The sequence below is a fragment of the Phodopus roborovskii genome, unplaced genomic scaffold (genome assembly GCF_943737965.1).
Source record: "Phodopus roborovskii unplaced genomic scaffold, PHOROB, whole genome shotgun sequence".
NCBI classification, from domain to species: domain Eukaryota; kingdom Metazoa; phylum Chordata; class Mammalia; order Rodentia; family Cricetidae; genus Phodopus; species Phodopus roborovskii.
In genome coordinates, this window is record NW_026125506.1 from 3,509,615 (window position 1) to 3,523,527 (window position 13,913).

Genomic DNA, 13,913 nt, shown 5'->3' on the forward strand with positions numbered 1-13,913 from the left:
TTAGTATGTGGAATCATGTCTAGGTAAAGAGGTAAAGCAGAATCTGTCTCTGTTTCTCTCCCTCTCCTTGTTGCTCTGTCTCCATGTGTATGACAGAGAGAGAGAGAGAGAGAGAGAGAGAGAGAGAGAGAGAGAGAGTGCATGTGTACATACGTGCCTGCTTTGCTTTTAAGGGATCTCATGAAGCCCAGGCTGACCTCAAACTCACCATGTAGCTGAGGGTAACCTTGAACTTCTGACCCTCCTACCTCCCCCTCCCAAATGCTGGGATTACAAGTGTATACTTAACTTTAAATTTAAAAACTCTTAAAGAGTTCATCTTTCTCCCTTGGGTAGAATCTACATCCCTCTTCATTGTAGCCCCTGGAGAACATGCCTGCCCTGACCCCCACTTTCTTCCCCATTAGAGCTGGTTATTTGAGGAAGAAGTGAAAAATGACCAGCTGGAAGGAGAGTGATGCAGGGGAGGGATGAAGAGAGGGGGGAGGGGGACGAGGAGGGGAGGGGGAAGGGAAAAGCAGGAAGGGGAGGGGAGGGAAGGAAGAGAAGGGAGAAGAGGGGAGGGGGAGGGATGAAGAGGGAGGAGAGGGGGGAGGGAGAGGGGGAGGGATGAAGAGGGAGGGGAGGGGAGGGGGAGGGATGAAGAGGGAGGGAAGAGGGGGAGGGGGAGAGGGATGAAGAGGGAGGGAAGAGGGGGAGGGAGAGAGGGAGGAAGAGGGAGGGGAGGGAGGGGGAGGGATGAAGAGGGAGGGGAGGGAGAGGGGGAGGGATGAAGAGGGAGGGGAGGACAGGAGGAGAGGGGAGGGGAGGGGAGGACAGGAGAGGCAAAGGGAAGGTTGCTTGTCACTCAGGAGAGCTGAGCCACCCAGAAAAAACTCCAAGAAATTCAAGATTCCAGAAAATGTGGCCAAACCGGGCAGTGGTGGAGCCCTAGGGAGCCTGAGACAGGAAGATCAAGAGAGTGAGGCTAGCCTGGGCTAGCCTCCAGAAGTCTGTCTCAAATATCCATAATAATAGTGATGATGATCAATGAAATTTTGAATGTCGGATGAAAGGACAGGGGTGAAGGGGTGGACACCAAACTGAGCCCATGAAGAAGCCACTGTGTCCGCCTACTCCCATTAACAGTGCTCAAGACCCCGATACTCAGGAGAGGGGATTGTGTCAAAGCACTTCCTTGGATAGACCAAGTTAGCCGACTTGGGAGTGAACTGTCACAGAACACTGTGACCAATGAACAGACGGAAACCCTGGAACGTCCGTCACCAACGTTTTAATAAGAGATGAACACACAACACACATTCGGCTTCCTTGCGGCAATGTGTGCGTCGAGTGGTGGGTCAGTTTCCTCGGCCTTTGATGGGGCCTGGCAGTTTCCTTCCTGCTCTGCCCTGTGTGTTTCCTCCCCAGATCTCGGGAGAAGACTCGTGGGTTCCGGCGTCTGGGAGTGCGCCTGGACTGCTGGAGAACTACATCCATCCGGCCCTTCCTCCCGAGGCCATGGCAATGGCTTCCCTTCCCCTGTGACATGGTCCTTGTGCCAGGGCGTCCTCCCAGGACCCTGCTTCTGTTGGGCCAGCACTGCCCTTGACAGAGCGGGCACGAGAGGGTGCAGAGGCAGACCCGGAAAGGACAGCGGGCTCCTGGTCCCAAGACTGAGTGTGCTTGCAGTGGGCGCTTCACCCTGGATACCCCTCAGCCTGTGCAGCCATCTACACACAGTGCAGTCCTGAATCCCGAGTGAACCGGGACTTGCCATTCAGCAGGGCTGAGGAGTCATCCAGAACAGAGGGCTCAGAAAGGCCTTCGCGGCCTCGGCAGAGACTCTGGTGTGAGATTCCCCTCAGTGAGGCCCCCAGTCTCCAGCTTCCAGGTTGGGGAATGGGATAACAGCTGTCGGAGGCCATCACCGGGTGGGCACCTGGCTCTCCCCAGAGACACAGCCAGTACCAGGGACTGCTTGGCCAGGACGGAGCTGTTTGACTCAAATTCAGATGCACATTCACCTGCCCAGTTGCCCTGGAGAGACATCTGGAGGGGGCCAGCCAAGGAAGTAGTAGGTGACTCTGGCTCCAGAAAAGCTGCTTGGGCCAGACGCTAGCTCACCTTAATTCCAAAGAAAGCCTGAGGCCAGGGTGCAGAAGAAACCTACTGGACAAAATGGCAGGTGTCACAGGGGTCTGGGCCTGGACTGTATCTGCGGGGATCTTTGGGCGGTGGCTCTCCAAAGGTGTGACTGGGTAACTATGACACCTGCTCAGCTGGTCCTGAGCATCCTGGGACCCTCCCACAATAGCAATTCCCCCGTGCACATCCACAGTGATGTACAAAACTCCCCCCACCACAGAGAACCCCCTGGAGTGAATGCCACCCCATCTTCCTGGAGCGGGTGACCCTCGATGAACATGGCCAAACACGGTGAAGACACAAAACCTTGTCAGTCCACATCAACCCCTTGGGTAAGTTCTTGATGTAGGCAGTGACCATAAGCGGCCCAGCTGGGCTCTGCCAGCTCCCTAGGCTCTGCAACCTCAAAGACCAGCTCAACCCCCAGGGTTATTATTCCTGAGAGCCAGAGTTCGACCTGGGGACACTTTTACTGTTGGTCCCTCGACCAACCATCTCCTGGCCCCACTCCCGGTGGCTGGATTCCTGCAGTCCTCGGCCTTTGGTCTCAATGGGCAAAAAGCAGGAGGCCACAGCCGCCAGGAGGCAGCAGCCACTGTAGACGGCCAAGGTCAGGTACACAGAAGATTCCAGCATCACCTAGGGAGGGATGGAGGTAGATAAGAACATCTCAGAGTCGCAGGCAGGCCGTATGACTGACAGAGGATTGCTGGAGTTCAAGGCCAGCCTGGGCTACAGAATAAGACATATCTCAACAAACAGCCTAAGGAGCATATTCAGGCTCGTATAATGATAGGGCTGAGATTTGAACTCTGGCCGGTTAGGCTTAAGATTCTGTACGCTGTCTGGGTGGTGGTGATGCACACTTTTAAACCCAGCACTCGGGAGGGTAGGGACAAGAGAATCCTGCATCCAAGTCAGTCCCAGATATATAGTAAGACCTTGCATCAAAAACCAAAACCGCTGCTGGACTGTGGTGGCACTCGCCATTAGTCATCAGACTGGGCGGTAAGCATCTCGCTGACCCAACTTTAGCTTTACGGCAATCACATCTAATTATGTGAGCTACTCCTTCAAAGATGATGGAGACTAAAAAGCTGGATATTTAGGCATGGACAGGACTGTTGAGCAGCACGCAGAGTTATCAAATTTGGTAACTCACCCAAATCAGTCAATTCAGAAAAGGAAGACAGACGTGGGGTTTGTTCTTTGGGCCAACAACTCACCTTCACCTTGGCCCTGAACTCTGCCCTGAAGCCATCCTCCTCCCACCCCTGCCTCCCAAAGTAGCTGGGACCCCACCCTCCCAATCCTCTGGTACCCAGAGGGCCTTCTGCACTGGGAAGAGCTGAGGTCTATCCCCGGCACATCTGAGTCTCTGCCTGCCCAATGGCCTTGGGCCCTTTTTCCTCCTGAGGCTCTTCCCTCTTCCCTCCTGGGCTTGCTGGGAAATGCCGTCCAGTCTACAGTCACAGCTGGCCACCTCCTGGGTCTGTATTTGAGGCAACCTTACCTGAGCAATGAACGGAGTAATAAGGGCGCCCACTCTTGCCATGCCGCTGCAGGTGCCCAGGCCCAGCGCCCTCGTCGCCGTGGGGTACACCTGGAATGTCACGGGGGATACAGACCTCACTCACCACTTCCCACTCAGGACAGACGGTGGGAAGGGGGTGAAGGAGGTAGGAGGTTCACCCAAGGCAGAGAGCATGAGGTTGGCTACGGACAGGAACCCATTTACCTCATTTTCTTTCAGTGCTCAGGGAGGTATTGCACAACTGGATCTTCTAGTTAACAATGGTGGTGTTGGGGTGTGGGGAGGCCCTGGGTTCCATCCCAGTGCCGTGGAAAAAGCTGTGTAAACGGTTCAGTGGGGAGAGCTGGACACCATGTATAACACAGGATACACACACATAATTATTGATTGTATGTAGGTGTCTAGCATATGGCTGGTGCTCAATATGAATTGAATAAAGGGATTAATACTATAGTTCTGGTTTTCTCTGCTGGAGAGCTTGAAGAGTTCCATGCTGAAGTCAGCAATGGCAGCTCTTCTGCAGGCTCTGTGTGTAAGGATTCAGGCATTAGGCTGGCCTGCCCCTGTCACCTGGCAGGATACACTCAGGCAGTGCCCTGGTCAGCCCAGGGTTCCATGAGTACAGTCTGCACACAGGTGCAAAGGACCCCTCTAAAAGAAAGACCTCCACCTACTTCTGATCTCCTCCCTGGGGCAGAGTGGACTTTTCCTGTCTCCCTCTTCTCTTCTGTCCTCTCTGTCTCTGTGTCTCTTTACCTCTGTTCTCTTCCTTCCCCCTTCCTCCCCTTATAAATAAAACTTCTCACTTAAGCTCTGTCTGCCTGCCATGGAATCTGCCAAGGTCCCCATGTGCTTTATTTGTAAAACTGCTTATTTCAACCACACCGAATGTGCCTTCTGCTCATCCAGAGCTAATGGAAGCAGGACACGGATGGGGTGCAGGACACGGATGGGGTGCAGGACACGGATGGGGTGCAGGACACGGATGGGGTGCACCATACTCTAAGATGCTTCTGCATGTGCTGTTTTGAGGGTTTCATTTTGTTGGAAAAGCTGTTGGCCCTTGTACACCTTTGTCTGGTTTTCTATACTAGTTTGTTTGTTTCTTATTTTGTTGTCTGAGTATGTGTTTGTATGTATGGTGTGTGTGTGTGTGTGCACCCTGAGAGGCCAGAAGAGGGTGTCAGAGCCCCTGGAGCTGGATTTACAGGCAATTGTGGGTGCTGGGAACCAAACTCAGGTCCCTCTGGAAGACCAACCTGTGCTTTAACCACTGAGCTGTCTCTCCAGCTCCCAGTCTGGGTTTCCACAGGCTACACAGACACCCACCGCTTGGAAGGGTTGTCACCTACTCAGTTCTTCATGGTCACCAATAGCCAGCTGGTTTATTCAGGCTCAGAGAACGTTAAAGTTTTTTTTTTTTTTAACTGCTCCGTTTGTTGTTGTTTTTTATTCCTTTTCAAACCCAGGCCCTTTGAGCAGGAAGGCAAACACTTTGGCATTGAGCTGCCTGCCTAGCTCGAAAGCATGGCAGAAGGTTGTCTCCAGAAGGGAGGGTGTGGGCCCTGCCCCATCCCCTTTGGCTCCACACACTTAGGCAACCTCTGGAATTTTTATACCAAACTTGCATCTTGTATGAGCAGAAAAAACAAACAAACAAACAAAAGTAATTGCAAAGCGAGTGGAAGAAATGAGGGGCACTGGCACCACCCAGACCCCACCCACTGTCAGGCATCTCTCCTACCTCAGGCGTGTAAACATAGGCCGCTTGGAAGCCTCCAGAAATAAATGCTCTTGCAATGAAGAGTAAGAGGGTGAGCATGTTTCTGGGGAGGAGAAAACAGGTGTGAGTTTTTATTCTGTCTCATTCTCTCCACATGATGCTACCTTTCAGGAAAAATTGACACCTGGATCAGCAAAGCAAAGGTCCCCTGTCCCAGCAGACACACAGACACACCTCTAAGTGCTGTCATTAAAGCTTTGCTCTACAGTACACTGTTCTACACCGGGCACACCTAGCTGAGATGGGAACGCCTGTGGTACACCACTGGGAGTGTGGATAACAGTCTGAATGGTTGAAATCCCCGGGGAGCTGAGGCTCCGTGGCAGAGCACTGTGAGGCCGTGGGTCCTAGCAGGACCATGTTTGGCATTCTTAGGGCATCCTTTGATGACCCAGATTTCTAACCCTTTGGGGTCTAAGACCCATCTCTCCCCACCTCCTGTGGTCCACTGACTCCTCGGAGGGAGGGATTGGTCTGGGGACCCTCAGGGATCATGTGGAAGGGACCACACCCTTACCCAGTCCCCTGCTTGAGCAGCCATGACAGGCTGCAGAAAAGACCCAGCAAGATGTAGGCCTCTGACTCAGCACATGTTGCTGAGTTCCCAGCCTTCTGACCTTGCCAGACCTGCCCCAGTCACTAGGAGATCAGATACCCTCCACCCTCCACATGGCAAGGAACCAATCAGAACTTATCTGGTGGGCTCCGCATGTGCTTTATGAGCCCTGGACATGCTTAAAGATAACAGTGGCATATCAGTGGCTTGCAACCACCCTGGGAGGGCCTACAGGCCATAGCAACCAGTTGACCAATCAGCACAGGACAGGTCGCTCGATCCTAGAAGTGCACCAATTCTGAGACTGTTGTAGACCCCAGACACGCCCCTTGTGCTACCCAATAAGTTTCCTGCCTGGAGGCTCTTTTGGGTTGTTCTCACTGCCACCCACCATGATGAAGGGACAGAAGACCCCAGTTAATAAAGTTAACTCATCAAATAATAAAAGCCTCTTTGCTTTTGCATCAGAATGGGTCTCTTGGTGATTTGGGGGGCTCAGAATTAGGGCACAACAATTTCTACATTCAGTGCCTCTTACGAGTTGGAAAACTACAGAAAATATATCTTCAGAAGGATCTGTTTGAAGCAAAGTCTATTTCCATCAAACATCATTTTAACCGATGTACAACTTCAGGGGCCATGCTGTACTCTTGTTTGGGGATGTCATGGTGGGGTGGTTTGAGTAAGAGAGGTCCCCACAGGCTCATAGATTTGGGTATTTAGTCATCAGGGAGTGGCATGTCGAATGGGTAGGCCACGGCCACTCGGCAATACATAGATGAATAGAAATGGGTTAATACTTAAGACCGAGCTAGCCAATAAGAAGCCATAGACATTGGCCAACAGTTTATAAATTAATATAAGTCTTTGTGTGTTTATTTGGGGCCAGGCGGGACAGAAACTGCCATCTTTAGTGGCTATTTGAAGGGGATGAAGAGGGGTAGCTGTGTTGGAGGAAGTGTGTCACCAGGGGTGGGCTTTGAGGTTTCAGAGCACAAGCCAGACCCAGCATCTCTTTCTCTTCCTGCTGCCTGCAGATCCTACGTAAAACTCAGCTACTCCTCCAGCGCCGCTGCTCCCCACCACGGTGATAATGGACTAAACCTCTGAACTGTTAGCCCGTTCCAGTGAAATGTTTTTCTGTATAAGGATTGCTGTGGTCATGGTGCCTCTTCACAGCAATAGGACAGTTGTTAAGACACATGGGAACTCTAAACTTGAAGTTCTTAGAAATAAAACTGAGACACAGAGTTTGACCTTGGGCTTTGACCTTGAGCCTGACCATCTGTCTGTCGTGAAGTGCCATGAGCCTTACTTAGTGCTGGTGAGGGGCTGGGGTTCCTCCTGATACCCACCTTCCAATGCAGATGAACAGCAGGAGGCTACAGAGGGAGAAGATAACGAAACACAAGGCCATGGTCTTCTTGCGGCCCAGGCGGTCGATGACCCACAGAGTCACGAGGACACCTGCCGGGAGAACAGGGACATGGCAGGTAACTTCTCATCCTAAGTCATCTTCCACTCCTGAGAGTGAACCAGCCCTGCTGAACCCATGAACTCCAGGTTCTAGCCCAGCCCAGCTTTCAGACAACACAGAGACTCTGGGCCAATGCCTGCTGCATCTACGTGAGAGTCGATAAAAGCGGGGACCTGGGAAGCCACTTCCGGGTCCCTGATCTGGTCACAGCAACCAGGAGACAAGTGTGTACTATCCCAAGTCTCTGAGGGAAAGGGTGATCTGTTGTTAGAAGGAACAAGGCAATAAGACAGGCGTCACGGGAACCTGAAGGATGGCATCCGTGGTAACTAGGCAGCAGAACATCCAGGCTGGAACTCATACCTCGTTGGGTTCAAAGGACTCTTGTTTATTCTAACTTGCTGTGTAACCAGGAGCTCATCTTCCCTGTGCCTCGGTTTCTCTGTCTAGAACCGGGACTAGTAAAATGGTGCGCCATACTGCATGGTGCTTTAGGTTACTATATTATATATTCTGTATCTAGTAATCATTACAAGTGTCTTCTAAAACAAATGCCAGTGGCCACCTTTGATCCCAGTGCTCAGGAGGCAAAGGAAGGAAGATGTTTGTGACTTTGAGGCCAGCCTGATCTACAGAGTGAGTTCCAAGCTAGCCAGGATTATAACTCTGTCTCAAAAAAGAAAAAAGAAAAGGTAGCCTAAGCCCGAATTTTCATGTTTATCTAATTACTGCTTATTGAGTGTCAGGACCCATTCTAGGAGGATGATACATGTCAGGAACAAAACCAAACACGATAAAGAACTGAAGCAGACTCCACATTTCAGAGTGGTTACCTCTTGGAGAGGGGTTGTCTGTGGAGGTGACCAGCCAAGCAACAGCTGAAGATGGTGTACTGAGGACTCTGCTTGGCCTTCGCTGAGCAGAATGAAATGGTGGAAAAAATGGAAAGCTGTGGGAGCCAGAATGACCATGAGGCTACCTTTAGTCACTTGAATAGCTATTTAGCATTGGCTCTGCACTCGATTTGCCCTCATCCATTTCAGACAGGGAGAGAAAAGGAGGGAGGGAGGGAGGGAGAGAGGGGGAGGGAGAGAAGGAGGGAGAAAGGGAGGGAGGGAGAAAGAGAGGGAAGGAGGAAGAGAGGAAGGAAGGGAGGGAGGGAGGCAGGTCACCTTTGCGTGGTGTTCAGGTTTGGAAGTTCCATGGCTCCTACCACAGCCAGGTCTTTTCTAGTGCATCCAGTGACTGGGGGTGGGGTGGGGGAATCTCCACGGCTCCCATCTCTGTGCAAGCCCTGAGCTGCTTCTCTGTCCTAGACTGTCATTTCAAGATTGTTTATACAACAAATGGCCTTAGAGGGTGAGGACACTACTCCCTCTGGAGCAATGGCAAATGGTTCTGGAAGCCAGTTAAAAAGTTCCGTACTCCCTGAGCTTGCGGTTCCTCCATGCTGCGGTTTGGACATGGTTTGATGTGTTGGTCCTCAGTGTATCACTGAGGTGGCTCCCATCTCTCTGGCTTCTTGTCTCTCCTCTCCAGGGCTTTCACTACTTCCACGGGGAGGTTCTGGCCAGAGCCGAGCCAACACTGGCATCCTGCTGGTTAGCTTCAGAACTGTGCACTAAATACCTCAGGTGTTTCATTATCATAAGGAGCAGAGATTCCCACGCACCTGCCCTGCACATCTCCTGCCTGGGCCTTCCTTATGGTTGCAGACTGGGACAGGGAGCTCCGGCAGCAATATATGACCCTCACTGCGGGGCAGAGCTGCAGTAGGGTTCATGTTACAGTGAGTGACTGCTTGCAGAAATAGCCAGGAGTCTTGCTCTTTAGACAGAATCCTTGAAACTAGGCAGCCTGACTTGTTAGCCTTCAAGTAGGGTCTGACTCTCAGGGCTCTCTCACCACTATTTGGAATGTGTAGGAAAACAAAAAACAAACAAAAACAAAAACCTTACGGCCTGCTTTTTTTTTTTTTTTAAATCCTAAACAGATGGTAGCCCCCCCCCCATCCTCACCCGGGAACTCAGACAGGGTGGTCCACAGCAGGTCCAAGTAATCCTCCTTGCTCAGGTATTCACAGGCCAAGCTGCATTTGGCTTCCACCGTTTTTTTCCGGCTGGAGACTAGGGTGGGTAGAGAAGAGCAGGGACAGTCTCACAGTCTTGTACCACAACTTCCTGCATCCTAGCCCTCTATTGTAGAGGTGACTAAAACTATGTAAAGGAGCCTTACATTGTTTCAACTGTGTAAAGGAGCCTTACATTGTTTCAACTGTGTAAAGGAGCGTTACATTGTTTCAACTGTGTAAAGGAGCGTTACATTGTTTCAACTGTGTAAAGGAGCATTACATTGTTTCAACTGTGTAGAGGAGTGTTACATTGTTTCAACTGTGTAAAGGAGTGTTACATTGTTTCAACTGTGTAAAGGAAGTGTTACATTTGTTTCAACTGTGTAAAGGAGCATTACATTGTTTCAACTGTGTAAAGGAGTGTTACATTGTTTCAACTGTGTAAAGGAAGTGTTACATTTGTTTCAACTGTGTAAAGGAGTGTTACATTGTTTCAACGGTGTTAAGGAGTGTTACATTTGTTTATGCTACATCTGTTTAATTAGGTAAAGATGAGTTGCATCTGTTTTACCTTGCCTGCCTAAGGCATCTGATTGGTCTAATAAAAAGCTGAAAGGCCAACAGCTAGGCAGAGGAGAGATAGGCTGGCTGTGGGGCAGAGAATAAGTAGGAGAAATGTAAGGTCGAAAGGAAGAAGAGAGAAGGACAGAGAAAAAGAGACAGACGCCAGATCCAGCCAGGCAGCCGCCAGCACACATGGAGTAGGACATAAAAAATAGTGACGGGAAACAGGTTAATTTAATTAAGTTAAAGAGGGAAAATAAATAGATAAATAAAAGCTGGCCAGAAACAAGCCTAAGCTAAGGCTGAGCATATTTATAAGTAAAAATAAGCCTCCATGTCATGATTGGGGAGCTGGTTGGTAGCCCATAGGGAAAAGCCTAGTACATCCCTCCTTGCCTGTGCATGGTGGGCTGTGTGGCCAACTAAAGATTATATCTTGCCAAGCAGTGGTAATGCTGCAGGCTTTTAATCCCAACCTCCCGTCTCCTGACAGTGCTCAGATGTCCACTGCCTGAGGGGCTGTCCCCTCTGCTCAATCAATACCAACCCCTCAAAACCAGATCTGCAGTTGGTGTGCTTCTACAGAGCTTAGCTTCTCATTAACACCCCCAGTTAACCAAGGGGCTGTACCATTTAAGACCTGTAATGAATGAATAATTTAACAAATGCTGCTGGGTGGATTGAACCCAGGGCCTCAGGGCTCGATAAGGGCATACTTTACCACTGGGGTCCCTTCCCAGCACCCAGTGTATGAAACTGTCACCCATGATCCCTTGGGCTTTACATGCAAACCCTGAAGGTTCCTTTCCCCTCTACTGAATTCAGTGTCAGAATCCCAGAGTTGCCTTCAGATAGAACAGACTAACAGTCTACACATCTGCTCCAGCCCATTTCTCTCTATTTCTTTAATTTGTCTGGTGATTCCTGCTTCACAATACAATCCCCCGGGGAGCTTTTAGACCTGACTAATACATGAGCCTCACCCATGCTAGTTAAATCGGTCTGGAGAGAGTTTAAATGGTGCTGGCATTGTGTCAAAGTTCCCAGGTGGAGGGTGTGACTAGCGGTAGAGCACTTGCCCAGCAAGCCGGAAACCCTGGGTTCCATCCCCAGTGGGAAATTCCCTTGTAGGGAAGGGTTGGAGCTCCGATCCCCCCACACACACACCTTGTTTTCACTGGAGAAGGGCACTGCCCAGGATCACATACATAAAACTGGGAGCTGTGCTTTAGCCCTTTGGGGGCAGGGTGGGGGATTTGGAAAGACTGTTTTAGCTCTGTGCAGTCTGGTTTTAAAGACCATTAATGAAAAATGGATCAGGAGGCCTTAGGACTGAGGCAGCCCAGGGCTTGGGGATGCCCTGTAGACAGAAGCTGCAGCTCTGGGAAGGTTCCAGAGCATTCCAACCTACCAGTGAGGTGTCCAGTCCTTTCTGTGTCAGACTTGTGAGGCAGCTGCTCTCCTGTGTGAGCTCCAGCCTCCCTGTACCAAATGGGGCCCTAGGCTGAGGGACAGAATCTGACCGAGGAGATTCATGGATACACAATACATTCAGTGTTGTAGTTTTTTACAGTGAGGTTTTCTCCAATTCTACAACTGTGTGTGTGTGTGTTTGTTTGGATTTTTGTTTTCTTTTGTTTTGTTTTGAGACAGGGTTTCTCTGTGTAGCCCTGGCTGTCCTGGAACTCACTCTGTTGATCAGGCTGACCTCAAACTCAGAGATCCACCTGCATCTGTCTGGGATCAAAGGTGTGAATGACCACCACCACCCAGCTCTACAACTGCTCTTAAAAACCCAGTAGAAGCCTGGATGTGACAGCGTACACCTTTGATCCTAGCATTGGGAAGCAGAGACAGGTTTGAAGTCAGCCTGGTCTATGTAGAAAGTTCCAGGCTAGCCAGGGATATATAGTGAGACCCTATCTAAGAACATAAAAACCCACTAGGGAACTAGGCATGGTGGTACATTCCTGTAATTCAGCATTTATCTAAGTGTGATGGTGTACACCTATAATCCATCACGTAGGAAGTAGAGGCCAGCTTCTGCCTTAAACAAAACAAAAATAGATCTTTATTTTGGTGGTGGGGAATGAACCCAGGATGTTATATGTGCTAAGGGGGAATGCCCCTTAGCTCTTGATATGTGCTCTCCTCTGGCCTTTTGGCGGGTTTGAAAGCTCCCCTCACATCCCCTCAGGGCAAGCAGACTGCTCTTTCCTCAAGGGAGATTGGTCAGTGATACCTCAGTTTATCAGTAAATGCTGTCAACTTCAGGGCCCAAGCCTGACTTAGGGGACTGGGCACATGCCACCTCCATCATCACAAAGTTGCCCAGAGTCTTGGGAACTGGGAATTAACGACAGCAATGCCGGCAGCACCTTGTAGGGGAGAGAGGGTGACTGTGTTCGTGGTGTGTGTGTGTGTGTGTGTGTGTGTGTGTGTGTGTGTGTGTGCGCGCGCACGTGTGTGTGTGTGTGTGTGTGTGTGTGTGTGTGTGTGTGTGTGTGTGTAGACAGAGGGCTGTGATACTCACTGCTGCAGACATCTCCTGCCTGGAAGAGTTCCGTGGTGAGCAGAACCAAGCCGTAGTAAGAAAAGGCATTGGAAAACCTGCGTAGGGAAACCAGGATGGAGACATCAGAGAGATGCAAGGCTCCTTCCAGCCCCAGGATCTACTCCCTCACCAATCTTTACAGGGTCTCGGAGCCTTTCAGGGACCCTGAGCAGGAAGATGGCTGGTGTGACACATCATGATGGGACAGAGGGACATGATCTGTTCTTGGAAGGACCTAGATGGACTGTGTAGCATCCCAAGACGGACAGCATGGCATTCCCGCTGGCATCTAAGGGGCTTCTGGGCTAACCTGGGGGTGGCGGTCACTGAAGGTGATTTTTAGAATTTCACAGTGCAGTGACACTTCTTCCCTCCTGGAATTTGCATTCAAAATGTACAGAACTAGAATATTCATAAAACAGCCACGTGGGGACTCAAACACAACCAGGGGCTGAGGGGTGACAATGCGGTTATAAGGCCTGCAAGCAGCTCCCCTGTGGCTCAGTCAGCCTGACTAAAGCAGGCTGTTTTGATGGGATAAAATGCCGTTTCCTTCGTCCTCTACATCCTGTGTTCTTGACCACTGTAACTTCAAGTGTAACATTCCTGTAATATGTTACACATAAGTGTCAGACACAGAAGGTAGAGGAGAAATTCTCACGCGGCTCATGGCGGCTGGTGATGTCAAAAGGCCTCTTCCATCACAGCTCTACCATCACAGCCTCCCAGTCACCTGCCCTGTCAAATCTTAGGAATGACCCCCTCTAGTGCCACAGGATGTAAATCAACAATGGAGACCCTGAGTCAACACAGTGGGGGGGGGTGAGGGGTGTGGCCAGGGGCGGGAAGAAATATAAACCAAAGTTACCAGAAACAAACAAGATGCTGCAGTGAAGATTCTACAGGGCTGGAGTTCGAACACAGCCCTGTCTTTGCCTCACCGCCTCCCTCTGACCCAATATCCTTTCGACTATCGGGGAAAACTGATGGAATGTATTAACTGCTCGTTCCCACCAAAGAAATAAATAAGAACAAAAAAAAAAGGAGAAAAGAAAATAAGAATGATCGCGTTGCAGTAATGGAGACTGGCAAGCAGAGGCGTTTGGCAAATGCCCTGCCTTAGGCATCTCTGTTTCTAGCTCTTTATTTGAGCACTCCCACACAGGGACACATCAAATTTGCTCCCGAACAAACTCTCTTCTCTTTGAGGTAAGAACTGGGTTTGAAATTGACAGGATTGAAATTAG

General features: G+C 50.4%; 1 protein-coding gene across 1 annotated transcript in view; it reads right to left on the minus strand.

Moving 5' to 3' along the window:
- Positions 1-2,559: 2,559 nt before the first annotated feature.
- Positions 2,560-13,913, minus strand: part of Svop (SV2 related protein) — a 47,735-nt gene continuing 36,381 nt past the window's right edge. The window contains exons 11-16 of the mRNA XM_051176453.1: positions 12,646-12,722; positions 9,496-9,603; positions 7,356-7,467; positions 5,406-5,487; positions 3,641-3,730; positions 2,560-2,766 (exon numbers count right to left, since the gene is read on the minus strand). Coding sequence (XP_051032410.1) covers positions 2,560-2,766; positions 3,641-3,730; positions 5,406-5,487; positions 7,356-7,467; positions 9,496-9,603; positions 12,646-12,722 — 676 coding nt within the window. The remainder of the gene's footprint in view (positions 2,767-3,640; positions 3,731-5,405; positions 5,488-7,355; positions 7,468-9,495; positions 9,604-12,645; positions 12,723-13,913) is intronic.